Consider the following 27,979-nt stretch of genomic DNA (forward strand, 5'->3'; position numbering starts at 1 on the left):
GCGTCTGCACAGGCGCAGTGCGACAGGGGGCCTAGTGGGCGCCTGTCATTATTTTCCTAAGGGGAGCTGCGCAGTGAGTCCAGTTGCGGACTGGGCGGGCGCGGGAGGCCACGGGATGCGAGTTCGTGGAAGGGAAGTGTAGACTCTGGATGAGGTACGCATTGGGGAAGGTCATGCATATGAAGGTGATGCCTGTGGCTGTGTGTGTTTGTGTGTGTGTTGTGCTGAGACTCCCGTGCTGTCGCTGTGTTTGTCACCGCCTGTGTCCAGGTGGCCTCCCGTGTCTCGTCTTTCCTCGTGTGTGTGCCAGCTGGCTGTTTTGGTCTCTCCGGGGTCCTTCTGTGTGCGCATCTGTGTGCGTGTCGTGGTGCAGGGATAGGAGTCAGAGACCTCAAGTCCGTAAAGAATACGTTTGTAAAAAGTAAATTCTGTTTAAAAGAAGATCATAAAGTCACTGCCCCCAAGGACATGACATAACTCCTGCTTCCTAGTGGTGACTGGATACCCGGCTTTATACCCCTTATTCATGGTTTGCTTGTTGGTTAGTTGGTGTCTTGCTTCTAGGAACAGCACTACAATAAACATCGTTTGTATATTTGTTGATTTTGGAGAGAGAGAGAGAGAGAGAAACATGGATCGGTTGGCTCCCATACACGTCCCGCCTGGGGATCAGGCCCACATTTTGGTACTCGGGAAAATGCTCCAGCTGAGCCTCCCTGCCAGGGCAGGACCGAGTTCTTGACTGTGCCGCAGGCTCCAGGCTCCCTACATGTCTGTTGGTTGAGCCTCACAATAACCCCACAAGATCTGTGGAAGCCCAGGGGATGGTGGGGGCGTTGGGGTGTGTTCTGGGGCCAGCACTCAGACCCAGGGAGGCAGCAGAGTCCTGTTCCTCCCAACCGCGGGAATAGCAGTGTGCGCGTGCGTGTGCGTGTTGGGGAATGTCAATGTGTGGGTATGGCCTGTGCACCAAGCACATGGACCTGGATGCACTCAGCCCAGCTCCAATCCCAGCTGTAGTCTCAGGCATCCGGTTTATCTCTTTGGCCCCAGTTTCCTCATCCGTGAAATGGGGTGAGTGGAAATAGCCTCCACCTTGTAGGGTGTGAGGAGGATTAAATCAGAGACATTTGTCAAGTGCCTTGGATGCCATGGGTGTTGGTTGTGAATGTGTATTTTTGTCCCTGTTTGCCTGTCTTTTAGTGGATGTGTCTGTCTGTCTGTCCTGTCTGCTTTGTGGGTCAGGCCTCGACCGTGCCTCTCACTGTGCCTCTGTTTCTCCCCCTGCGCCCAGCCTGCCCTGGTCTGCATGGGCAGTGGAGAGATGGCCACCCAGCCGCTGACAACCAACGCCCTGGTGAGTCATTTCACCCTCTTGCACTTTCTTCCTAAGGGTCAGGCTCCTGGACCGGGATGACCTTCCTCACACCCAAACTCCCCTCAGGGCCCAGGCCCACTCTCCTGGGTCTCTGCCCTCCCTGATGAGGGAGGGTACTGTCGTGACATTGGCTCTTGTTAAACACAGGGCACAGGGTCGCTCAGGAGTGAGCTGTCCTACCCTGGGAGCTCCCAGGAGACTCCAGCAGGTACCTGGGAAGTGGTGGCTTATACATGTTCAGTCAAGTGTGACAAAGGCTCCTACAGAGGTCCGGGGCAGCACGTGCTGGATGAGGGACCTTCAGAACTGGGCAGATGGCACTAAATGTCCAGGGGTCAGGAAGGGGACACCGGGAGGAACCCGTACACATCCCTGATCGCTGTGATGTTTCATGATGTTCTAATGGGCGGCTATTTTGTGGTATTTTTCTCTAAATTTCCTCCTATACAAGAAATACTTTACAATAATGAATATATACATGGCCCTGGCCATGTAGCTCAGTTGATTAGAGCATCATCTTGATATGCCAAGGTTCTAGGTTAGTGATGCTGAGCATTTTTTATATGTGTCCATCTGTGTGTCCTCTTTGGGAGAAGTGTCTATTCAGGTCCTTTGCCCATTTTTGAATTGTGTTTGCCTTCCTGTGAACAGCCCCATAGTTAATTTGCCTGGGTGAGGACCACCCAGTGTACTTAGGCATTGAGGACACTGAGTGGTCAGGCCCTTCAGAGCTCCGCACCTTGTGGACACCACGTCAGGTGCATCCAGTGTGCCTTCCTGATCCTCTCGGCCCTTCTGGCTGCATCTCCTGACCTACGGTGAGTGGTGTGCGCTTCCTCTTACAGGGGTCGGTGGGGTTCAGAGATGTGATCGTGGACTTCACCCAGGAGGAGTGGCAGCAGCTGCAGCCTGCGCAGAAGGACCTGTACAGGGACGTGATGATGGAGACCTACTGGAACCTGGTCTCGCTGGGTAAGGGGCAGCTTCACTGCATTACTATCTGCCTGTCACTTCAGGATGGCACAGAAATTTAAAAAAAAAAAAAAAAGGTGGACAAATGTTACTAGGTAGTACATTCAAGTTACTTGAAGCTAAAAATAAAGTTAATAGGTGATGAAGTGGGGAAGAGGATTTATCACATATATGAAAGTCAGAAGATTATAAATACATAAATAGCTCCTAGAAATAAATAAGAAAGAGATCAAATGAATGATAGAAAGTTGGACCAGACTTATGAGCATGCAGTTTGTAGGTGTAGATATGCATGGAGTTAGACTTTATAAAAGATGTTTAAACTGTACTAATAGTCAAAGAAGTACCAGTTGATTCTCATTAATACAGGTGTCTTCCTGTGAACAGCTCCATAGTTCACAGTCTCTTTTCTTTAACAGCTTGTGGAGGTCACAAGTTCCTGCTTGTGCAGGACACAGAGCTGAAGAAGAAAACAAACCTGGCTGGCTGTCCCAGTTGATTGGAGTGTTGTGCTGTTCACCCAAACATTGTGGGTTCGATCCCGGTCAGGGCATATATCTAGATTGTGAATTTGATCCCCAGTTTGAGCACATGCAGGAGGAAACTGATCGATATTTCTCTTCTCCGCCTCCCCCTGCCCCCAAGCCCTTTTACTCCCTCTATAAGAAAATACTCAGGTGAGTCTTAAAAAAAAAAGTCCTGGCTGGTGTAGCTCAGTGGATTGATCACGGGCCTGTGAAGCAAAGGATCATCAGTTCGATTCCCAGTCAGGGCACATGCCTGGGTTGCAGACCAGGTCCCCAGTAAGGAACACATGAGAAGCACCACACACTGATATTTATCTCCCATTCTTTCTCCTTCCCTTCCCCTCTCTCTAAAAATAAATAAATAAAATATTTTTTTAAGAAGTGACAGCGATCTGTATTATGAGGATGTAGGGAAAGGGCCTCTTCAATTTAGGAGCATGAGGTTGCGGCAACTCTTTTGGAAGACAGTTTGGCATTATCAACCAAATTTTAAACGATTCCATTTCTGGGACTTATCCTTTACATTTTTTCCCATAAGTGTGCAGAGTTTGTCATAGGAAGAAAAATGAAGAAAAATATCCTAGCTGCCCACCTACGAGACTGACGAAACAAATCAGGGTGTAGCAATATGATGGAAATCACAGCGCTCTTGAGGATGAGTGCCCATTGTAGTCACCAGCACAGAGAGACTTCCCTAGATAATATTATTCAGAAAAAACGCTAACTTTCATAACTAGAGTACGGTCCCCTTAACAGCTTGTGGAGGTTCAACAGACCTATAGTTAAACTACACATAGTTAATGCAAACAATTTGGTGCATTTTGATATCTGTGTAAGAAGGGGGACCCAAAGATATCGGAATTTATTTGTAAAAAATTGTGTCTTTATTTTTACTTGTTTAAACTTCAGTCATATTTACTGCAGTGTCAGTTTGATGCAATACACCATCGTGACTTTTTTCCACTGCTCAAAACAGTTTGTTTTTTTTTTAGATGTTATTTATTTCTGTTTAGAGAGAGGGGAAGGGAGGGAGAAGGAGAGGGAGAGAAACATCAGTAGGTTACGTCTCGCACACCCCCAGCTGGTGCCCTGACTGGGGATCAAACCTGTGACCTTTCAGTTCAATCCACTGAGCTAGACCAGCTAGGGCTCAAAACAGTTTTTGAGCTCATCAGTTTTGATACCTTTTAGGGCTTCTGCCATTTTTTTGTTTCACCTCTTCCACATCCGCAAAACATTTCCTTTTGAGGACTTTTCGCACCCAGGGAGAGAAACCACTTGAAGCATAATCAGGTGAATAGGGAGGGTGCGGCACTGGGTCATGCTACTTATATAAATCACCCATCATGCAACAGAAAAACTTGTTCAAGGAGTCTTCAGAAAAAATTCACTGAAGCCAAACTCAGCCTCACACAACACTGCCAGCTGGTACTCTGCTACAGGTAGGTTCCTAGGACACTCACCTAGAAGGAAGCCTGCACTACTATTCCTGTTTTGGGGGGGGGTCCACCTTCCATACACCCAGGAAAGCATTGCCATGGTCTGAATGCATCCATTAGCCCCCAAAGTTTCTTTTTCCTTTTCCGTACCCTGCCTCTCCCGGCAGACACTGGTCTGCCTTCTGTCACTGTGCTTTCATTTGCCTATTTTAGAATTTCAAATGTATTGAACCATATGACACATACTCTTCTTTTTTAAATCTGACTTCTTACACTTGGCATCATCTTTGAGGTTCACCCACATCATCCTTATGTATCAATAGTTTACTTCTTTTTTTCATTATTTTTTTAATCCTCACCTGAAGATATGTTTATTGATTTTAGAGAGAGAGGGAAGCATAGATAGGTTGCCTCCCATATGTATCCAGACTGGGGATTGAACTTGGAGCCTTTTGGTACACGGATGATGCTCCAACCAACTGAGCCACCCGGCCAGGGCAGTTGTTCACTTTTTTTTTTATTGCTGAGTAATATTCTACTTCATGGAGAGACCATGATGTATTTAACCCTTCGCTTAATGATAAACATTTGTGTTCTTTCCAGTTCCAGACATTTTTCTGTAAACACATGCTGTCCTTTCTGTTGAGAAAGTTTAGGTCATATGTAGGTGCATAATTAGCTTTTTCAGAAACTGCCAGACTTTTTTTAAAGCAGATGTCTCGGTCTTTATTTCCACCGGCATTCAGCCGAAATCGCATTGCTCCGTGTCTTTGCCAGAACTGAACATGCTCAGTCTCCCTCCCTGCAGCCATTCTCGTGGGTGTGCGTCCTACCCGACTCCAGCTGTCAGCTGGTACCGAGAGCCTTTCCAGGTGCTTCTCGGCCGTCAGTGCATTCTCTTTGGTGAAGTGTCTGGTTCAAGTCTTTTGCCTACGTATTTAGTGGGTTGTTTGCTTCCTTATTATTCAGCTTTGAAAGTTCTTTATATACTCTTTTGTTGTTGATTCTTGGTGGCAGTTCTTTATGAGATACGTACTTGGTAACTATTTCTTTCATTCTGCGGGTGCTCTTTTTCTCTTCCTCGATGGCATCATTTGGAACACAAATGTTTCTAATGGTGATGGGTCCAGTTTATTTATTTCGATGTTGCTTGTGCTTTTGGTGCCGTATCTGAAGCCCCATTGGCCCTACTGAAGACCATGAAGATTTACTCCTGTTTTTTCTATGAGTTTTAGAATTTTAGCTCTTTATTTAGGCCTTTTGTTTCTTTTTAATTAATTGCCGTGAATGATTAAAAGGGGTTCATGTCACTGTTTTTTAAATTAAGTTATTGGGGTGACATTGGCTAATAGGACCATACGGGTTTCAAGTGTATATTTATAGGATAAGTGATCTGTGTGTTACACTGTGTGCCTCCCACCCAAAGTCACATCACCTCCCATCACCACAAACCATTGCTCTTGCGCATGTGCGAACACAGGTGTCCCAGCACCATTTCGTGGATGAGCAGAAGTTTGTAACTTGATGAAGTCCAGTTTGGGACCATATTCACAACCAAGACTCTTCTCTCTTCAGTCCCTGCAGCCACAGGCCAGTTCTGTCCCCAGCTTGTCTCAGACCCTTGGGCCCCAAAACAAACCCACTGTGACCCTCCTTACCTTTTCCCTCTGGAAAGTTACCCTCAGCCTCTGTGTCCCAATCCAGCACCTGCTCTAACATTAAATGTTGGGAGGGATCCTGATATCCATGTGCAGAACAGGGACAGTCCCCTAGGCTGGAAACAGAGATGAGGCATCCACTGGCCATACTCAGTAGGGGACTGAGCGGCTGTGGTCAGCAGGGAGGGATGAGTGTGCAAAAACGGGTGAGGACCCAGCCGTCAGGGCCGGGCTGCTCCTGGGCAGTGTAGGAAGGCGGGAGCTTGGCTGGGGGTGGGGAGAACAGAGGACAACCAGCACCCACATGAGCGTCAGCTCTACTTTATCATTTGTAATAAACGTCAGTGATTTGCGAAGCACAGGTGGCTGGTGGAGGACAGGACGGGGCCTGGAAGCCAGGAGCTGTGAGCAGTAAACTCTCACTGGGTTTGTGGGGGCCTCGATCAGCTCCTCCAAGCCCGCCTTCCTGCCCTTTCTCTCCAGGGCTCTGTCTGCCCAGCTCTGAGCCCCCCCGGCCAGCTTTGCACCCACTCCCAAGGGGGACCTTTGTTGCTCACCTCTGTCCGCCTCACTGTCTCAGCTCACTGCTTCCCTTCTCCCTCTGCCCCCACGACAGTTTCTCCCCTGCTCTCAGGCTGTGCCCTGTCCTGTCTTGGAAAGGTCTTCCCTCTGAGCGTTGTTAACTACACGCGTGTTGTCACCTCTTTCCCTCAGACTTGGAGACCACACCTGACATCAAAGAATCAGACCCACAGGATGATGTCTTGGAAGACAGACCATCTGCTGTGGTGGTGGCAGAAGAATCACCGAGGACCGGTTCCACCTGTGAAGGAGCTGGGACACAGAGTGACCAGGCGGGGTGTGGACAGGGGAGCCTAGGGACCTGTCTGGGGCAGTTGGACATGTCCCAAGCATTAGCCCCAGAATGTCATGAATTTAAGGCATTTGTCCACCAAAGCCCCAGGCTGGCCCCACTGAGATCCGAAGGACTGAAAGGAGCGGGAACTCACATGTTCACCATGTGTGGGAAGGACTCAGGTACTTCAAGCCTCCCTTCTCCCTCCAAACTTTGTGCAGAGAAGAAGCCCTACAAGTGTGCGGACTGTGGCAAGGCTTTCAGATATAACTCGTGCTTGATGAAGCACCAACCAGTCCACACTGGGGAGAAGCCCTTCTCTTGCACCACTTGTGGGAAGCAGTTCACCCGGCAGTTTTATCTCACCATCCACCAGCGGGTACACACAGGGGAGAAGCCCTATGTGTGTGGGGAGTGCAGCAAGGCTTTCAGCTATAACTCATCCCTGAAGAATCACCAACGAATCCACACTGGGGAGAAGCCCTTCTCATGTGCCACGTGTGGGAAGAAATTCACCCAGCAGTCGTGCCTCACCATCCACCAGCGGGTACACACGGGGGAGAAGCCACATGCATGCAGGGACTGCGGCAAGGCCTTCTGCAGGAAGAAGCACCTCATCGTGCACCAGAGGACACACACCGGGGAGAAGCCATATGTGTGTGGGGAGTGCGGAAAGGCCTTCAGCCAGAAAATGCACCTCGTCCTGCACCAGAGGACACACACTGGGGAGAAGCCGCACATGTGCGCCGTGTGTGGGCGTGCCTTTAGCCAGAGCGTGCACCTGATGGAGCACCAGCGGGCGCACACCGGGGAGAAGCCATTCGAGTGTGGAGACTGCGGCAAGGCCTTTCACAAGAGCTCGTCCCTCGTGCTGCACCACGGGTCCCGTGTGGGCGAGGGGCCGTACACCTGCGGCCAGTGCGGCAAGGTCTTCAGGTGGAAGGCCTGCCTCATCCAGCACCAGCGCGTCCACATGGGGGTGAAGCCCTTTGAGTGCAGCGTGTGTGGCAAGACTTTCAGCAAGAACTTCTTCTTCACGCAGCACCTGCGCGTGCACACGGGGGAGAAGCCATACGGATGCACCATCTGCCAAAAGCGCTTCGTGGCGCGCTCCTCCCTGCAGGCACACCAGACTGGCCACACTGGCGAGAAGCCCTACAAGTGCGGCCAGTGCAGCAAGGCCTTCAGCCACAAATCCTCCCTCAAGGAGCACCGGCGTGTGCACACTGGGGAGAGGCCCTACGAGTGCTCCATCTGCCAAATCCACTTTGCTGCGCGGGCGTCCCTGGTGGCACACCAGGCCAGCCACGCCAGGGAGAAGCCCTACAAGTGCAGCCAGTGCGGCAAGGCCTTTAGCAAGAACGCCTCCCTCAGGGAGCACCAGCACGTGCACACCGGGGAGAAGCCCTACAAGTGCTCCCTCTGCCCGATGCGCTTCTCTGGGCGCTCCTCCCTGGTGGCACACCAGGCCAGCCACACTGGCAAGAAGCCCTACAAGTGCGGCCAGTGTGGCAAGGCCTTCAGCCAGGGTGCCTACCTCATCCTGCACCAGCGCATCCACACCGGCGAGAAGCCCTACAAGTGCGGTGAGTGCGGCAAGGCCTTCATCAGGAACTTTTCACTCACCCTCCACCGGCGGACCCACACGGGAGAGAAGCCCTATGAGTGTGGCAAGTGTGGGAAAACCTTCAGCGGAAACATGAACCTCACCCGACACCAGAGGAGGATGCACTGGTAGGATGCACCAGGAGGGGCGGGGCTGGGGAAGGTTCGTGGGATCTCAGACAAAACCCCGTTGGGTGGGTCTTGAGCCCATGCCTCAGCGACGGAGGTGACATTGGAGCTCACGGTTAGGATGCAAGAGAAGTCCTGCGCAGTTAGGTCTTAGAGATGTGGGTACTGGGGACAGACCTCACCATGCACACCAGCTGCTTCCCCTCCTGTGTAAAGCAAGCCCCCATACAGGTCCGGTATCTGGGAACGTGTCGGGGCACTATGGCTCCAGACCGTACTGTCTGCACCAGTGTAGGGTCTACTATTCAGGGTTTCCATCTCCTGAATAGTAAAGAGGAGGGAGAGGAGAAAGGAAGAAGGGAAGGTGAACTCCACGGGGACATTCTCCCTTTGTCACACAGGGCGAAATTTGGTCCAGAGATTAGGGTGTCACCATCCGTGGGTGTCCTTGTTTTCCCCACACCCAGCCCCCAGTTTCCCTGCACCAGTCGAAGCTACCAAATGGTTCATGATGGAACAAAAGGTTTTTTTTCAGACTATGGTGTAATTAACAGTAATTCCTTCAGATGCCACAGATTCTCATAGCGGTATGTAAAATTCTTTTTAAAGAAAACTTTTATTTAACAGCAACTAACATCATTTTAAACAGTCAGCAGGTACAAAAGGTACAGGTACCCTTTGTCTTGCCAAAATGAGTGTCAACGCTTGCGGGGAGGAGGAGCGAATTCCCCACTGGTTCCCCAAGAACCGAGCAATCCTGCCCCAGGTATGAGGCCACCTGCCCCTCCCAGCCCTGGATTCCTGGCCTGGGAATGGTCAGACCAGAAGGCTGGGCCCAGAGCCTCAGCCTCAGAGATGGGGGGAAAGGGCCACCCCAAAAAACCAGCAAGTCAGCCTCCCTCCCCATAGAGCTCTTTCAGTTTTAGAAGAATCCTCCTCAGGTCATGGCCTGCCCCCCACTCACCCCCTTCGGACTGAAATTCTTGCAAAAATAAGGTGTCTTCAGTCAGACAGGCATGTTATCCAATCGATGCATCGTTGTTGATGATAATAGTGATATATTAGCGATAATGTATATCAAATGATATAAGAATGGTGCTTTATAAAGGATAAAGTAACATAAAGTATTTATTAATAAATAGGCCAATAACTACTACTCAGAGTCCTGTTATATCCTGGGATTTCTGCTGTGGAAACGAAGGCTCAGAGCTCTGATACTTTCCACAAAAAAAACCCAGAGCCTGTGAACGTGTCCAAGGACTCAGTGGTTGCTTCAGCAGCTTTCTGTCCTGGGGAGAGCTCAGGCTGCTCTTGTGTGGCAGGGAGGACATGGCCACTGCTTCCCCCAGCCTCTCCACCCTGGCACTGGGACATGGTGGGCAGGGACAAGTGAAGGGAGAAGAGCTAGGACGGGGCAGAAGAGAAGGGAAAGAAGAACAGGAAGGAAGGAAAGGGGTAGGAGGAAGATGAGGAGGTAAAGGGAAGAGGAACCACCCAGCAGGGCTGCCAGATCAGGAAGAAGCAGGTGACTGACTGGATCTGGTTGGGAGCAGGACCTCTGGCACCAGCTCTGCGCAGGCTCACGCCCCAGCTGTGTGCTCCAACCAGTGCGGGCGTTTTCTGAGCCCCGGTGTCCTCGTCTGTAAGGAGAGTGAGTGAGGAAACCTGCCCTGTGGTGTTAGGTGTTTCCTGAGCTAATTCACACACGGTTCCCATGACACGTGCTGGGACCTGCTGGAGCAGGGCTGCCCCCAGCACTTCTGCAGGGACGGAAAGCTCTGTGTCTGTGCTGTTCATGTGGGGGCCCCTGACTACATGGGGCATTGAACTTGATTCGTGGCCAGTGCAGCCTTGGAACTGAATTTTTACCGGTGTTTAATTTTAATTGATTTTACAAAGATGAAGGGAGAGAGATGGAGAGATACGATTTGTTGTTCCACTTATTTATGCACTTATTGGTTAATTCTTGTATGTGCCCTGATGTGTTTTTAATTTTAATTCATTTAAGTTGTCATAGTTACCTCTGACTACAACATTGGATCATGGTGCTCTAAAAGCCTTCGCTATTTTTGCCCTGGCTGGTGTGACTCAGTAAACAACAGGACATGTTCCACAAACCAAAAGGTTACCAGTTCAATTCCCAGTCAGGGCATATGCCTGGTTTGTGGGTTTGGTTCCCAGTTGTGAATCTGGCAAGAGACAACCAATTGATGTTTCTGTCTCCGACTGATAATTCTCTCCCTCTCTTTCTCCCTACCTTCCCCTCTCACGAGAAACAATAAAAGAAAAAAATGTTAAATTAATAAAGCCTTTGCTATTTTTACTATACATTCTAAAGCTTCTGTTGTGTTTTAGAAATTTGTTGGGTCCTCCCAAAAGCCCCCAGCAACAATACCACCAACTGCACTTCTCTGGGTCTGTCCTAAGTACTTGGTGTGGATTAGCCTGTAGAATCCTACTCATGTGCCTGTGAACTGGGCCCTCTGAACCGAACGTAACAGCTCTCACTACTGTCAGTCACTGAGTGTTCTCTGTGTCCGGCCCCCTGACAGACTCTTGATTCACATACATGTTATTTAACTACAGTACAGTAGCTAATTTGCTGAAATGGTCCGGTGGGCAGAGAATAGTGTACTTCCCCACCTGACCTGGAACTGGGACCATCCTGGTGACTCAGTGGGTGGGAGCATGGTCCCCATCCACCAAGGCAGTGATCCCAGGTCAGGTCACAAACAACCAATGCATGCATGAATGAGTAAAAACAACTTGATCTCTCTCCCCTAAGTTTCTCCAAAAGCAATCAATAAAAAATACATCACTTGACTTATAAGGATTGTGTTTAGAAGGCTTATTACCCCATGAGTCAGGTGACAGAAACGCCCTGTGGGAGGGGTGGAGAGGAGGCCTGTGTACTCGGAGCAAACTTGGCAACTCCGCCCTTCTCCATGGCACCCCAGGCACCCCCGGTGACTGGAATCAAGGTTTGAGGCAACTAGATGAGTTTTTTTCATTTCATTCTCTTGTCCTGCAGAATAAACTGAAGAGTTTTCAGTAGTAATGAAACACAAAAGTCATTGGGAGCTGATTGGCCTGGGTGGTTTCATGAAATCCTTGTGGTTTCCTTTACAAGCTGAGTTTGGGCCTCTCCACATGGGTCTCAGGACCTCATACGATCACTTTTGTAAATAACGTACGTGTCTGATAGTTGGGGGAAGGGGTCATAAGAACTAGATATATCCACACAGTGGGATTAATTCTCTGTAGTTGCTAAGAAAAAAAAAAAGTGGCCCTAACCAGGTAGCTGACTTGGTTAGAGTATCACCCTGATACACCAGTTGTGCATTTCATCTCCAGTCATGACACGTACAAGAATTAACCAATGAATTCATAAGTAGGTGGAACAACAAATCCCTCTCTCTCTCAAATAAATGAAAATTTAAAAAAATGAAGTAGATACTTCTCCTTGTCGGGTGATCCTTACAGGAGTCTTTACTTGGTGCCACACAGCCCTGTGTTCTGGGCCAGGTCCAGAGCGGGAAGAACAGGTCCCCCGGCCCATGGTGTGGTCTCCTGGCAGAGTCTTACCCAACAGGGATTCCATGATCATGGGTGACTCAGCTGGGCAGACCGTGGGCTGCACCCAGGCAACATATGGACTTGATTCAGCTCACTCACTCTTTGCCATTATGGAGATGAAATTATAGAAAGCAAGGCAGACACCAATAAAGAAAAAAGATTTTTCATATGAGTTCCTATTTCTTTAGAGAACTTGGAACATCAAAACCCACTGGGCCAACAACTCCATGTAAGGTTAGAAATGTAGGGAAGATCCACAGTGCAGTGGGTCTAGCTGATCAAAAGCTCTAAGCAGACCCTGAAAGCTTCCTGCTGTTTAAAAAGGTTGCAATTACCTCTTAGGGGAAGGGGACATACTCAGGTGTCTCGGAGTATTTAACACATAGTGGATGTTTTATGAATGTCTGTGTCTTGAGTGATGAGGGCAGCTGTGCATTCCCTGGTGACCAGATGTTCTGGAAGAACAAACACATCCATCCATCCATTCACCAATTCCAGAATGGCTGGGTTTTTATGCCAGGGGCTTATTCCTGAAGACTTTGCACCACCCCAAACCTGCATAATTCAAGGCCAAACCTAACAAGAGGTGATTGTCATGTCTCTCCAGCTAATGTGACCCTAAAATAACAAACACGGTTTACAATTTACACAGTTGATCATGTGAGACAGTAAGGATTTTTAGAAAGTTTTAAATTACAAGGCTTCATGTCATTCCAAAAAAAAAAGTCACTGAAACCTGAATTCAAGTGTTTATAATTGAAGTTACCATAAAATATAGCCATACTGTAGTTTTATAAATACACAATAATGTCCTTCTTGTGACCCTCAACTTTTACATGAAAACTGAAACTTTGCCAATAAATAATTCACATATAACTACAGCACTCTCCCAATTATTCAGTGCCAGAGTAATAACCATCACCCTGAATCCTGGCACATCTTTAGTTTTCATTTTTTGGGGGTAAATTATTTCCACAGGAATGTTTTCCAAATGCCCGTAGAGGGGAGTATCTCCAGGAGCAGGCAGAGGGTCCACCAGAGACCTCCAATCACTGAGTCATTGGCCAGGCAGTGGGCGGGTGCGTTGCCTGGGTAACCAAGCTACTGTATTAACAACCTAGTGATTCCCCTGCCCTGGACAAGATGACAGCACGAGGAAGTATTGTTCTGAATTCTGGCAAGGCTATCAAGATAATTGGATATGGCCTCAACTGGTGTGTTTCAGTGGATTGAGCGCCAGCCTGCGAGGGTTCAATTCCCAGTCTGGGCACATGCCTGGGTTGCAGGCCAGGTCCCCAGTAGGGGGCGTGCAAGAGGCAACCACACATTGATATTTCTCTCCGTCCCTCCCCTCCCTTCTGTGTTTCACCTCCATCTAAAAATAAATAAAATCCATTAAAAAAAAAAAAGGATAATCAGATATCAGAACCTGGATGGACATAGTTGACAGAATGTAGGCAGGGGGTGGTGGAGCTGGACCGAAGACTGGTCAGACTGGCCTGGGGAAAAGTGGGGACTGGTCCCTGGTGGACAACTAACGGAGCATGCTGAACTTTGGGAAGTTCATTGGGCATTCAGACCGTCCCACACCTCAAACTAATATAAACTCAGGGTAAGGAAGGGCTGCTCTCTTGCGCACTTGGCGAATGTACTACCCGGTGTGTTTGGTGGAATCAAAGTGGGCAGGGAAGCAGCCTGGCGGATGTCGGGGCCTGCAGGTTACAGACGGGGGACTGAAACTGGACAGCAGCCGGAAGCGAGCTGAGGTGCCTGGGCATCTGCTCTGCGGCACCTAAGGTTCCCAAAAGGCGGTAACTTTAGTGGGAGCAGGAACTCTGGACACAGCCTTCTGTTCTGGTTGGGCTGAGGGAGGCTGGGTTTTTCCTCAGGTTTTCCGGAGCGGATGGGCTTTGGGGCTAGAGTCTGCCATTCCCCCCGCCCCTGCAGCGTCTGAATGAAAAATCTCTTGCCTTTCTCATTAGCCTCTGCCCCTAGAGTTTGCCTCTTGGGGGCGGCAGGCATCAGAACCCCCACTTTGGTTCTGTAACTATAACATGCCCAGAACAGGGGCCGGCACAGAACACGAAGTGCTAAATACTTCTTTGCTGGTTTACAATCATTTGCGTCTCCGCACGCTTTACAAATTCTCTGCAAGTCAGCATGACTACAGGTTCCCTGTCTAGAGGCAGGACGTCTGCAGAGGTCTTAAGGCTTCTTTTCCCGCCTCCAACTAACCCCACTTTTTCTGGAATTTGCCGCCCCCTCTCTCCTGTGCAGCTCCCTCGGCTCCTCACCCCTGCCCGGTCTCCGTGACCTCTCTCTGCCTCACCGCCCCTTCCCGGTCCCTTAGGTCCCTTACTCCCTCCGCCTTGCCTAGCCCGCTCCCGCCTGGCCCTCTCCCTGCTCCCGGGCTCCATTCACCCTCATCCCTCACGAATCCCTTCTGGATCATGGTACCGCGGGTTCCTCTGGGAGATGAAGCAACGCAGCCACTCCCGGAGTTCAAGTTTGGTCGGCTGAGCTGGGCGGAGAGGCCCTAGCGGAGGCAGCGGCAGCCTCGCACAGAGTTCTGGGAAGTGTAATTAACGTGGTCCGCGCAGGCGCAGTGAGGAGGGGGCCTAGTGGACCCGATCAGTTTCCGGAGGGAAACCCGCGGTGAGTTCGGCTGCGCACTGGGCGGGGCTGGGAGTAGAGAGTGTGCGGGTCTGGGCGGGGTGTGCGGGTGAAAGTGATCCCTGTGGCTGTGTTTGTGTGTGTGTGTGTGTGTGTGTGTGTGTGTGGCTGAGACTCCCGGGCCGTCTCTGTGTCTCCGTGTTTGTCAGCGCTAGTGTGTCTGAAGCCACCTGTGTCTCCCCTTTGCTCGTGTGTGTCGGCTGCCGGTCTTTGTCTCTCCGGGGTCCCTCTGTGCTTACGTCTGTGTGTGTGTCTGCCTTTGTTTCCTTCCGCAGTGTCTCCCGGTGAGAGCGCCATCCAGGCGTCCACCTGGGTCTGGTCCCTTCCTGTGCGCCTGTGTGTCTGGTGTGAGTGTGTCAGTGCGTGTGGGGTGCGTCTCTCCTGTCTGAGCTTCCCCCTGTCTGTGTGCACCTGCACCCGTGTCTCTGGGCGTGGATGACGTGTGTGAGTGGTTGCATCGAGGGGTGCCTTCCCGAGAGCGTGGAGAATACTGCCGGCCGTCCCTGCCTGAGGGCCCCAGAGCCACCTCCTTCTGGCCCTCAGAGCCTCTCCTGGCCTTGGGAGGGCAGGACGAGTGTGGCAGCCAGGTGTGGGCCTCAGAAAGAGGGTCAGAAACCCTGCCCCATGCTGACCTGGGTGGGTTTGTTCAGGGAGGGCGCGTTGGGTGCTCAGGGTATGATTCTGGGCATTTCATAGCCTGCCAGTAACTCTGAGGTAGGGACCCTCACCACCCTCATTTTGCAGTTGGGGAAACTGAGGTTCAGAGACTTTAAGTGAATCTCCCAACACAACCCCCAAGCATCTGGGTTCCAGAGCCACCACCCTAACCACCCCACAGATGGCAAATCCTTGTTTCCCCTTAGAAACACTGGACAGAAAGAAATGCCAGAAAGCTTGGACAGAGGAGCAGGAGCAGGAGCAGCTGCCACCCCTGGCTCTGCAGCCACAGGTCTGAGGCCACACCGGGTCACCAGACCCATGTGCATGTCACTTTAGGGCCACTGTGCCTTCATGGCCTCCTTTTAAATGACTAAAAAATTAGTTGTGACTGCATTGCTATGTGGACAAATGCAGTCCAGGCTGGATTAGATGTGCTTTTTATATTACAAATTTAAAAGAAATTATTATATTTTCAAGGACCCTTATAGGTGTCAGGAGTCATTGGTCCTCGGTAAGTTGGCTTAGGCGGCACCATGTCCAGCAAAAGGAGCCCGTGTTGTTGCCCTGCGGTGCAGCGATAGGAGTCAGAGACCGCAAGTCCAGAAAGAATACATTTATAAAAATTAAATTCTGCTTAAAACAGCATGAAGTCACTTCACTTCGGGACATAACTCCTGTTTCCTGGAGGTGACCTGGGATTTCAGACTGGACACCCAATCTTCTATCCTCCTATCCAGGGTTTGTTTGTTCATTGATTGGTTGGTGTTATGCTTCTAGGAACAGTGCTACAATAAACATCGTTTTTATGTTTGTTGATTTTACAGAGAGAGGAAGAGAGAGAAATATCGATCGGTTGCCTCTGTACGCAACTTCACCAGGCATCGGGGAACCAAAACCACAACACAGGTATGCATCCTGACCTGGGATTGAACCTGCAACCTCTTGGTGTACAGGAGGAGGCTCCAACCAACTGAGCCACGTGGCATGGGCTGGACTGAGTATTGCTTTGTGCCACGTGGCTCCAGGCTCCTTACATGTATCTGTTCCTTAAGCCTCACAGTAATCCCATGAGATCTTGGGGAGATCTCAGATCTCCCCAGAGCAGTGGGGGGGCAGTGTTGAGGTGTCTTCTGGGGTTAGCACTCAGACCAATGGAGGAGGCAAAGGGGGTCCTGTTCCTCCCTCCAGGCCTTGGGACTGTCAGTGTGGGTGTACATGTGTGTGTTGGGGAGTCTCAGGGTGTGGGTGTGAGTTGTGCACTTGAGAGACAGCTAACACTTGGACTCAGACCTAGTCATCCAGACACCAGTCCCCGCTCTGTCATCTCAGGGGTGTGGCTTACGTCTTTGGGCCTCTGTTTCCTCATCTGTGAAATGGGGTGAGCGGGAATAGTACACGTGTCAGGATGATTAAATCATATGGCGTCCAGTGCCTTGGATGCCATAGCCTCCCCCGTGCATTCAGTATGAACGTGTGTGCATGTCCCTGTCTGTCTGTCTGTCTGCTCTGCATTGTGGGCTGAGCTCCGACCTGGTCTCTCACCGTATTTGTGTCTTTCTCCTCCTGCACACAGCCTGCTTGTTGCCCAGTACCCCTGGTCAGTGAAAGGATGGCCTCCCAGCCGCTAATCAAGAAGGCCCTGGTGAGTCACGTCACTCTCTTGCACCTCCTTCCTCAGTGTCAAACATCTGTGTGTGGATGACTCTCCAGTCCCCTTCAGCGACCAGGCCTTTGGCCTGCTCTCCTGGGGTTAGTTCTACCCTCAGGAGGGAAGGTACTGTCCTGACACTAACTTTTGTTAAGCACAGGGACAGGGCAGCTCAAGAGTGACCTGTCCTACCAAGGGGGCTCTCAGGAGACTCTGGCATGCACCTAGAAAGGGGCAGTTAAACACATTCTACGATTGTGATAGAGGCCCTGGGAAGCATGTGCTGGACAAGGGACCCTCAGAAGTGGGCAGATGAAATGCCCAAGGGACTGGAGGGGGGGGAGAGGACGCCTGGGGGCAGGGACCCATAATGACTCTGGCTTTCACTGTCATGTTTTTTGATGTTTTAGTGAGGGTTTTTTTTTTTCAGTCTCCGTAGAGACTGCCAAAAATTCTCAGTGCCAACTATATTTCTCGTTGTCATGGCAGGGTATTGGGAAAAGTTGGGTTTTTTAAAAGATTTTATTTATTTATTTTTTTGACAGAGGACAAAGCAGGGAGAAAGAGGGAGAGAAACATCAATGTGTTGTTGCCTCCCACATGTCCTCTACTGGGGGAACCTGGCCAACATCCCAGGCATGTGCCCTGACTGGGAATCGAACAGGAGACTCTTTGTTGGTTTGCAGGCTGGTGCTCAATCCACTGAGGCACACCAGCCAGGGGAAAGCTTTCAATTAAAAGTAATCGCACGTCAGGTAAACCTCACTGGCTACAATACTGCCTGTGTTCAAAGCTTATCTGTGGTGTTTTTATAAATTTTCTTTTTTTCTTAAGATTTTATTTATCTTTAGAGGGGAAGGGAAGGAGAGAGGGAGAGAAACATCAATGTACAGTTGCCTCTCTTGCGTCCCTTGCCAGAGACTGGCCTGCAACCCAGGCATGTGCCCTGACTGAGAATTGAACCACGATCCTTTGGTTCATAGGCCCATGCTCAATCCACTGAGCTACACCAGCCAGGGCTGTTCACTGATTTTTATAGAGAGAGATACATCATGCTGAGAGAGAAATATGAATGGGTTGCCTTCACATGCGCCCCAATCCTCGACTGAACCTGCGACTTTTTAAAAGATTTTATTTATTTATCCTTAGAGGGGAAGGGAGGAAGAGAGGAAGAGAAATATCAATGTATGGTTGCCTCTCATTAGTCCCCTGCCCCCTTCTGGGAACTGGCCCACAACCCAGGCATATGCCCTGACTGGGAATCAAACTGCAATCCTTTGGTTCGCGGGCCCAAAACCCGCAACTTTTTAGTGTAAGGGAAAATGCTTCAACCAACTGACTTACCTGGCAGGGCTGGGCATGAAACATTTCCCTGCATTTTGTATGATTTTTTGGAGGGAGATTCCTTGCAGAAGGCGGAGGTGGGTATTGTTAAGGGCTTTCAGAAGTCCTCATCGTTCTGGGTGGGACAGGTTATTCTCCCAACAGCATGCAGCAGCGGCTGCCACTGTTTCCTTTCGGCCTTTGTTCGGGTATTTATTCGGCTCATTGGGTGTAAATAACAAGCGGTATAAACCTTCTGCATGGTAGGTGACAACTGATGTATCACATGTCCTCTTTCTGAGTGGCATTGTTTGTGGTATACTGAGGTTTGATTTTTAGAAAGTGTTTATTGGCCATTTCTGCAGGCGGACAAATTATCCCATCCTTTGCTGGTTTATAGGAATCTTAGCATTCTTGAAGGTTTTAAAGAAGAGTGTGAGTGAGTGAGTATGTACATTTTTGTGGCGAATAGTCTTCCTGGTTTGCTTTTTGTTTTTTAGCTTATTTTATTTTTCCTCCCACAACTTTAATTATTTATTTTTTTTAGAGGGACTAAAGGAGCAGGAGAAAGAGAGGGAGAGAAACGTCAACATGAGAGAGAAACGTCAATTGCTTGCCTCTCATACAGGCCCCTACCATGGACTGAAAGCACAGCCTAAGCATGTGCCCTGACTGGGTATCAAACAGGAGACCTTTATATTTCTTAAGTCCAAAAGCATTGCAAAATTTTTTTATTTTTAAAGTCCAGCCATGGCGGGTGTGGCTCAGTGGATTGAGTGCTGGCCTGTGAACCAAAGGTTTGCCGGTTCCATTCTTAGTCAGGGCATGTGCCTGGGTTGCAGACCAGGTCCCCAGAAGGGGGCACATAGGAAGCAACCACACATTGATGTTTCTTTCCCTCTCTTTCTTCCCCTCTCTCTAGATATAAATAAATAAAATCTTTAAAAAATAATAATAAGGTCCAGCCTACTGGCGTTTCTCCCAAACCTGGTGTCTCCGATGTTTTTAAGCAGAGAAAGCATTTCTTCTTTGCAGGCCTCATGCCACCTGCACGTCTTCCTTTTTTCCATTTTTCGTTAGAGTGTTAACAGTGAACTTTTGAATCTTTTCTATCCACCTGGAACTTATTCTGCTATATAAACATGTCGGTTCCCTTACCTGTGAGCTTGGGTTTCTGGTGTCCTCTGACACTTCATTGAGATACACCCCACAAACTACAGCATGTACAATTCACTGTTTTTCAGTTGTGTGACCATCGCCACATTCAATTGCAGAATGCAGGCTGGGGCAAACGTAGACTTACAGTTGTGAGTACACGAAACACAGAGTTTATTCTTGTGTTATGGTTTATTAATTACTATATATTTTTCCATACAACAGCTGTAAAGCTGTTTTTGCCCCACCCTGTGTTTGCATCACCCTGAAAACAAAGCATCGCTCTGGATTCTTCCTGTCAATCCCTGCACCTAGTAACCAGTCACCTACTCTTTGCCTCAGGATTTGCCTATTGTGAACATTCCTTTCTTTCATTATTTTTTTAATCCTCTCCCAAGGACATGCTTATTGATTTTAGACAGAGAGAAAGGGAGAGAGGGAGAAACATTGATGTGAGAGAGAACCATTGATTGGTTGACCTTCTATTTATCCCAAATGGTGATCACACCCACCACCTTTGGGCGAATGCACCAGGGAAGAGTCTATTGCCAGCGTCTCTCCCAGCTTTTCTTGGTCCTGTGGATCATGGCACCATAACTCCCATCCTCACATGGTGTGTCCCTGTGTGCATGTGTCTGCATCCAAATATCTCCTTTTTATAAGGACAGATGTCCTATTGTCTAAGTGGCCACCCTTCTCCAGGGTGACCTCATCTTAACTCAATACACCTGCAATGACCCTGTTTCCAATCAGGTCCCATCCCGAGGAGCTGGGGGTTAGCACTTCAACACAGGGACTCAGCATGAAACCGGACTGGAAACACGGCTTAGACTAAAGCCTGGCACAGAGGAACCACCTAATGAGTGACAGGTGATAGTGATGGAAGGTGTGGTGATGTCATTGTCATCACTGCATCATTGTTCACCACGCTACTGAGCCACATTTATTTCACGCACAGGGTCATGGCATTGCGTCACCTGCCCTCCACCTGGAATCTCCCCCCAAGGACCTAACCATAGACCACACCTTCCAGCTTCCCAGACACCCCCTAGAGCTAGTGCTGCTCAGACAACTGTCAGGGTGAAATTGACTAGATTCCCGTTCTGTTATGGAGCTTCCATCTGACAGGTGTGAGGTGATTATCTCATTGTGGTTTACATTTGCTGCTCTTTCACGATAAGTGATGTTGAGTATTCCTTATATGTGTGTTGGTCATCTGTGTGTCCTCTTTAGAGAAGTGTCTATTCAGGGCCTTTGTCCATTCTTTAGTTGGTTGTTTGTCTTCCTGGTGAACAGCCCCACAGTTTTTTTGTCCCTCTGAGGACCACCTAGTGACTTAGGCACCAAGGACACTGAGTAGTCAGGCCCTTCAGAGCTCTGCACCATGTTGATGCTACATCAGGCACATACTATGTCTCTTCCCTGATCCTCTCGGCCCTTCTGGCCATGGCTCTTGACCTCTGTGAAGAGGGCCCTGTGGTGACTGGTGTGCACTTCCTCTTACAGGGGGCGGTGACGTTCAGGGACGTGATCGTGGACTTCACTCAGGAGGAGTGGCAGCAACTGGAGCCAGTGCAGAAGGACCTGTATAGGGACGTGATGATGGAGAACTACTGGAACCTGGTCTCACTGGGTAAGGGGGCAGTTTTACCACATTACTATCTGCCTGTCACTTCAGGATGACCCAGATATAAAAAAGATGGACAGATCTGACTAGGTAGGACATTCAAATTACTCAAAACTAAAAATGAACTTGATGGGTAATGAAGTGGGTAAGTGTATTTACTGCATATATGGCCACCAGAGGTTTGTAAATATATAAAAAGTTCCTAGGAATAAACAAGAAAAAGAAGGAATGAATGATAGAAAGGTGGACACAGCTTATGAGTGTGCAATTCACAGATGTAGAAATGCATGGAGTTGCACTTTATAAAAGATTTTTAAACCTTTCCCCGGGCTGGTGTGGCTTAATGGATTGAGGGCCAGCCTGTGAACCAAAGGGTTGCTGGTCCTATTCCCATTCGGGGCACATACCAGGGTTGCAGGCCAGGTCCCAGGTTGGGCGCACATGAAAGGCAACCACACATTGATGTTTCTCTCCCTCTCTTTCCCTCCTTTCCTCTTTCTCTGAAAATAAATAAAATCTCTTAAAAAGAAAAAAAAGATTTTTAAATCTTACTAGTAGTCGAAGAAGTACAAATTGAGTCACGGAAGTACAAATCTTGCCCATGACATACACAGAGATGAAAAAGAATACCAGCCCTGGCCAGGAGAGGCTCAGCTGTTGGACCTTCTCCCTTGTATACTGAAAGGTTGCGGGTTCCATCCCAGATCACGGCACTTATCTAGGTTGCGGGTTTGATCCCTACTCAGTGCGCATGCGGGAGCAACCCATTGGTGTTTTTCTCTCTCTTTCTTTTTCTGTCTCCCAGTTTCTCTCTTCTACCCTCTCTTTCTCCCTCTCTCCACCACTCTCACTATCTCCCTCTCTAAGGATGTCCTCGGGTGAGGTTAAAAAAAAAGGTAGTATCAGCCTGTATTGTGAGGGTATGGGAAAAGGAGTCTTCATTTTATGAGCATAAGGTTGGGATAACTCTTCTGGAAAACAGTTTTGCAATATCAGCCAAATTTCAAACAATTCCATTTCTGGGACCTATTCCTTAAATTTTTTTCTGTAAGTGTGCAAAGTTTTTTGTGGGAAGAAAAATCAAGAGAAATGCCCAAGACACACCCACCTACAAGACTGACCGAACAAATCGGGTGTAGCAATAAGATGGAAATCGTGGTGCTCTTCGGAGGTCAGCACTCTTTGTAGTCACTGACACAGAAAGGTGTCCCTGGATAATATTGCTCAGGAAAAACACTAACCTTCAGAACTAGAGTACGGTGTCATTGCTTTAGTAGCTTATGTGGAGGTTTAACTGACCTATAGTTAACTGCACATAATTAAAGTCAACGATTTGATGCGTTTTGACACCTGTTACACACCCAGGACACCATCACCTTAATCTGACAACATTCATTAGCCCCTACAGTTTCTCCTTCATCGCCCCCCTCCATGACCTGTTGACCACTGCTCTGCTTTATGTCACTGTGCTTTAGGTTGCTCAGTTTAGAATTTTAAAGATTTTATTTATTTATTCTTAGAGAGAGGGGAAGGGAGGAAAAAAGAGAGGGAGAAAATCGATGTGTGGTTGCCTCTTGTGTGCCCCACCTGGGAACCTGGCCCACAGCCCAGGCGTGTGCCCCAATTTGAACAAGCTACCCTTTGGTTCTCAACGCTCAGTCCACTGAGCCACACCAGCCAGGGCTCAGTTTAGAATTTTATATGTATGGAATCATATGGAAAGGAGCCTTTTTCTTTTTATCTTACTTATTACACTTGGCATCATTTTTTTTGAGGTTCACCCACTTATATGTATGTATCAGTAGTTCAGTTTTCTTTCTTTTTCTTTTCTTTCTTCCTTTCTTTCTTTCACATTATATTTATTTATTTTTAGAGATAGGGGAATGGAGGAAGAAAGAGACAGAGAGAAACATCCATGTGCGAGAGAGATATTGATTGGTTGCCTCTTACATGCCCCAAACTGGGGACTTGACCCGCAACCCAGGTACGTCCCCTTATTTGGGAATCAAACTAACAACTTTTTCATTCCCAGGCCGGCACTCAGTCCAGTGAGACACACCAGCCAGGGCTTTCTTTTTTCTTTTAGATCCTCACCTGAGGATGTTTATTGCTTTGAGAGAGAAAGAGAGATAGAGAAACATCAATCAGTTTTCGCCTGGACCAGCCTCTTGGTGTACAGGACAACACTCCAACCAACTGAGCCACCCAGCCAGGGGAATTGTTCATTTCTTTTTATTGCTGAGTACTCTTCTACTTCATGGATCAACCACAATCTGTTTATCCATTCGCTTGATGATCAACATTTGGGTTATTTCCACGTCTGCACATTTTTCTGTAGACACATGCTTTTCTTTCTGTTGAGAAGGATTTGGTTATAGGAAGGTACGCATATAAGTTGGTTTTGCTTTTTAAAGAAGCTGCCAGCCTTTTCCAAAGCAGTTGTCTTGTTGTTGTTGTTTTTTTTAATTCCCACCAGCACATGCCAGGAATTGCATTGCTCCGTGTGCTTGTCAGAACTGAACGTGCCCAGTCTTTGTCCGTGTAGCCATTCTCGTGGGTGTGCAGTCATACCCCACTGCAGCTCTCATCTGATAATGAGGACCTTTCCAGGTGCTTGCTCACTCACTATCTGTATATTCTCTTTGGTGAAGTGTCTCATTGAAGTCTTTTGCCTGTTTTTTCAGTTGGGTTCTTTGCTTCCTTATTATTCAATCTTGAAAGTTCTTTTACATATTCTTTTGTTGTTCATTCTTGGTATAAGTCCTTTATCAGATATGTGCTTTGCAACTCTTTCTCCCACACTGGGGGCAGTCTTTTTCTCAATGGCATCATTTGGAGCACACATTTTAAATTTTGATGTGGTCCAGTTCTTTTATTTTGTTCTTGTGCTTTTAGGTATTGTATCTGAAGGACCATTGCCTAACTAAAGGCCATGAAGACTTACTCCTGTTTTTCCTATGAGTCTTAGAATTTCACCTCTTTATTTAGGTTTTTGGTCCATGTAGAGTCAGTTATTGTGAATGATGAATCAAAGGAACTAATGTCACTTTTTTTTTAAATTAAATTTATCGTGGTGACATTGACTAATAGGATGTTATACATTTCAAGTGTACATTTTATGATAAGTGATCTGTATGTACATTGGGTTCCTGCCACCCAAAGTCACATCAGTCTCGATCACCACCTTGTTGCTCTTTTGAACAAGTGGTTGCTCTTTCTTATTTGGGATTCAAGGTTCTGAAATCACAGGTCTTGCACCGAATGTGTTACATTTGCGATACACGAGAGTGGCGCTCGTAGGCCTTAGATTATTCTTCAGTAGGTATCAGAGAGGCATCTGGTCAGGGGTATCCATTTAGGAAGTGTCAGCATAGAGGAGAGACTGAAATTTGGTCTCCTGTGACTCAGGGGAAGGGTCTCAAACTCAGGGGCTGAGGGGCCAGTGGTGACTTAAATGATGAAAGTGAGACAGCTGCTCACCATTCTTGCTTTTATCGTTACTTCCTAGGAAAGAGGGCTCTGTGTGGCTGGGTCGACACTTTATGAGATTTTTTTTTTGTAAGATCTCACAGTTTTAAAATGTTGCGATGAGCCCTGGCTGGTGTAGCTCTGCGGATCAGGTGCTAGCCTGTGAATCGAAAGGTCTCTGGTTCAATTCCCAGTCAGGGTACGTGCCTGGATTGCAGGCCAGGTCTCCCACTTGGGGGCGTGCAGGAAACAACTGATCTCTTGCACTCTCCCCTTTTCCTCCCGCCCTTCCCTTCTCTCTAAATAAAATCTTAAAAATAAAATAAAATGTCATAACGAACCCAGAGGTCCATGTGCAGAGTCTGGAACTCGTGACAGCCTACTAGACTAGAAACAGAGATTGAGGAACCCACCGGACAAACACAAGAGGGGATCAGGGTGGGCTCTGCGCAGCAGGGAGGGGTGAGGACCCAGCTGTCGGGGCCAGGATGTTCCTGGACAGCACAGGAAGCAGGGAGCTTGGCCGGGGCCGGGGAGACAGAGGACAAGCAGCACCCACATGAGAACCAGCTGCACTTTATCATTTGTAATAAACGTCAATGGTTTGAGAATCACAGGTGGCTGATGGAGGAGAGGAAGAGTGCTGCGAGCGAGGAGGCTGGTGCTGTGAACTGTCCCTGGGTTGGTAGGATCCTTTGATCTGCTCCTCCAAGCCCACTTTCTTCTTTCTCTTCAGGGTTATGTCCACCCAGCTCTATGCTCTGCGGGCTGCCTTTGTATCCACTCCCAAAGGAACCCTTCTTGCTCTCTACTCACCCTTTTTTTTTTTTCTATTCACCTTCAACACTCAGGTCACTGCTACCCATCTCCAGCTGCCCCCAGGACAGACTGTCTTCTGCTGTCAGGCTGTGCTTTCTCGTATCTTGGGAAGGTCCTCCCTCCCAGCTTTGTTAACTACATGTGTGTCGCCATCTCTTTCCCCTTCCCTCAGACTTGGAGACTAGACCTGACATGAAAGAATCAGACCTACAGCAGGAAGATTGGGAAGACAGACCCTCAGGGAATGGTGCCCGGGATTGTGACTGTGAAGGAGCAGAGACACAGGGTGACCGAGTTGGGTGTCGACAGAGGGGCCCAGGGACGTGTCTGGGGCAGTTGGACACATCCAAAGCATTAGCCCCTGAAAGTCATGAAGTTAAGGCTTTCATCCACCAAAGCCCCATGCCAGCCCCACAGAGGGTGGGAGGACCAAGACGATCAGAGATGCGCCCATTCACCAGGAGTGGGAAGAACTCAGGTACTTCCAGCCTCAGTCCCTCCTCTAAACTCTGTGCAAAGAAGCCCTACAAGTGTGGGGACTGTGGCAAGTCTTATGGCTATAACTCGTCCCTGATGAAGCACCAACGAATCCACACTGGAGAGAAGCCCTTCTCATGCTCCACTTGTGGGAAGCAGTTTATCCAGCAGTCGTGCCTCACTATCCACCAGCGTGTGCACACAGGAGAGAAGCCGTTTGTGTGTGGGGACTGCAGCAAGGCCTTCAGCCGGAAGAGGAACCTCATCTTGCACCAGAGGACACACACCGGGGAGAAGCCATATGCATGTGGGGACTGCGGAAAGGCCTTCAGCCAGAACACGTACCTCATCTTACACCAAAGGACGCACACCGGGGAGAAGCCATATGTGTGTGGGGACTGCGGAAAGGCCTTCAGCCAGAAAATGCACCTCGTCCTGCACCAGAGGACACACACTGGGGAAAAGCCCTTCTCGTGTACTACGTGTGGGAAGCAGTTCACCTGGCAATCAAGCCTCACCATCCACCAGCGCTTGCACATCGGGGAGAAGCCATATGCTTGTGCAGACTGTGGCAAGGCTTATGGCTGTAACTCATCCCTGAAGAGGCACCAACAAATCCATTCTGGCGAGAAGCCCTTCTCCTGCACCACATGTGGGAAGCAGTTCACCCAGCAGTCGTGCCTCACCATCCATCAGCGTATCCACACAGGGGAGAAGCCCTACAAGTGCAGCCAGTGCGGCAAGACCTTTATCAAGAACTCCTCACTCACAGAGCACTGGCGTGTGCACACTGGTGAGAAACCATATGCATGCAGGGACTGCGGGAAGGCTTTCAGCCAGAAACAGTACCTCATCGTGCACCAGAGGACACACACTGGCGAGAAGCCATACATGTGTGGGGAGTGCGGCACGGCCTTTAGCAAGAACTCCTCACTGATGGAGCACCTGCGTGTGCACACTGGGGAGAAGCCGTACGTGTGTGCGGACTGCGGCAAGGCCTTCAGTCAGAACAAGCACCTCATCCTGCACCAGAGGATGCACACAGGAGAGAAGCCCTACGAGTGTTCCATCTGCAAAATGCAATTTGCAAGGCCCTCGTCCCTGGCTACTCACCAGGCCAGCCACACTGGCAAGAAGCCCTACAAGTGCAGCCAGTGTGGCAAGGTCTTCAGCCAGGGTGCCTACCTCATCCTGCACCAGCGCATCCACACCGGCGAGAAGCCCTTCAGGTGCAGCCAGTGCGGCAAGGCCTTTGTCAGGAACTACTCACTCACCCTCCACCGGAGGATCCACACAGGAGAGAAGCCCTACCAGTGTGGCAGCTGCGGGATAACCTTCAGCCGGAACTTCAACCTCACGCAACACCAGAGGAGGATGCACACGTAGCTGGGGGGGAAGCGGCGGATGTGACATTTCAGAATCCACACCCAATGGGTGGATTCTTAGTGCTTACAGCAGTGCTAGACTTGACATTAGAGCCCTTGGGCTTGGGTAGGACTCAAGAGGTCCTGCCTAGACAGATCTTAGCAGTATGGGGACAGGCCGCGCCATGTACACCAGCTGCTTCCAGTGCATCCACAGGGCCATATGGAAAGGAAGTCCCCCTACAGGTCTAGTATCTGGGCATGTGGCCAGAGCACTGTGACTCATCATCTAGCTGCAGGAAACTGCTCTAAGAGCCTGGACAATGCATTTAGTGTCTCTGGGTCTCCATCTCCTGGATAGTAAAGTGGAGGAATGGGAAGAGAAAGGAAATCAGGAGGTGGGCTCCAGGGAGACATTCTCCCCTTGTCACACATGCCTGGATCTAGTTCAGAGGTCAGGTTATCGCCATCTGTGGGTTTCCTCATTTTTCCCTACACCCAGCCCCTGGTTTCCCTGCAACAGTAGAAGTTGCCAAGTGGTTCATGAGAGCGGAAATATTTTTTTTCAGTGTTAGGGAATAAAAGCAATCACTTCAGATGCCAAAGTTTCTCAGTGGTCTTTTAA

The 27,979-nt window shown here is 49.1% G+C and overlaps 2 protein-coding genes across 5 annotated transcripts in view; both read left to right on the forward strand.

The window, feature by feature from the left end:
* Positions 1 to 31: 31 nt before the first annotated feature.
* Positions 32 to 27,952, forward strand: LOC119053147 (endothelial zinc finger protein induced by tumor necrosis factor alpha-like). 4 transcript variants are annotated; one of them, XM_053671993.1, is made up of 5 exons: positions 32 to 154; positions 1,295 to 1,357; positions 2,224 to 2,350; positions 6,689 to 8,529; positions 26,078 to 27,952. In XM_053671993.1, exons 2-5 carry the CDS (start codon positions 1,310 to 1,312, stop codon positions 27,374 to 27,376), a joined length of 3,315 nt encoding a protein of 1,104 aa, XP_053527968.1. In that variant the 5' UTR covers positions 32 to 154; positions 1,295 to 1,309; the 3' UTR covers positions 27,377 to 27,952. The 4 variants fall into 4 exon arrangements, with proteins under 4 accessions (XP_053527968.1, XP_053527967.1, XP_037006527.2 ...); XM_053671992.1 differs by lacking the exons at positions 32 to 154; positions 1,295 to 1,357; positions 2,224 to 2,350; positions 6,689 to 8,529 and adding exons at positions 14,695 to 14,795; positions 16,298 to 16,379; positions 17,047 to 17,115; positions 21,106 to 21,232 and having other exon boundaries at positions 25,686 to 27,952; XM_037150632.2 differs by lacking the exons at positions 32 to 154; positions 1,295 to 1,357; positions 2,224 to 2,350; positions 6,689 to 8,529 and adding exons at positions 14,895 to 15,400; positions 16,298 to 16,379; positions 17,047 to 17,115; positions 21,106 to 21,232 and having other exon boundaries at positions 25,686 to 27,952.
* The window catches only part of LOC119053197 (zinc finger protein 420-like), a 128,981-nt gene continuing 103,298 nt past the window's right edge, over positions 2,297 to 27,979 (forward strand). The window contains exon 1 of the mRNA XM_053671984.1: positions 2,297 to 2,350. The gene's annotated coding sequence lies outside the window, so the exon portion shown is untranslated. The remainder of the gene's footprint in view (positions 2,351 to 27,979) is intronic.

This window comes from Artibeus jamaicensis, unplaced genomic scaffold, assembly GCF_021234435.1.
Source record: "Artibeus jamaicensis isolate MK-2021 breed Jamaican fruit bat unplaced genomic scaffold, CSHL_Jam_final contig_723, whole genome shotgun sequence".
Lineage (NCBI taxonomy): Eukaryota > Metazoa > Chordata > Mammalia > Chiroptera > Phyllostomidae > Artibeus > Artibeus jamaicensis.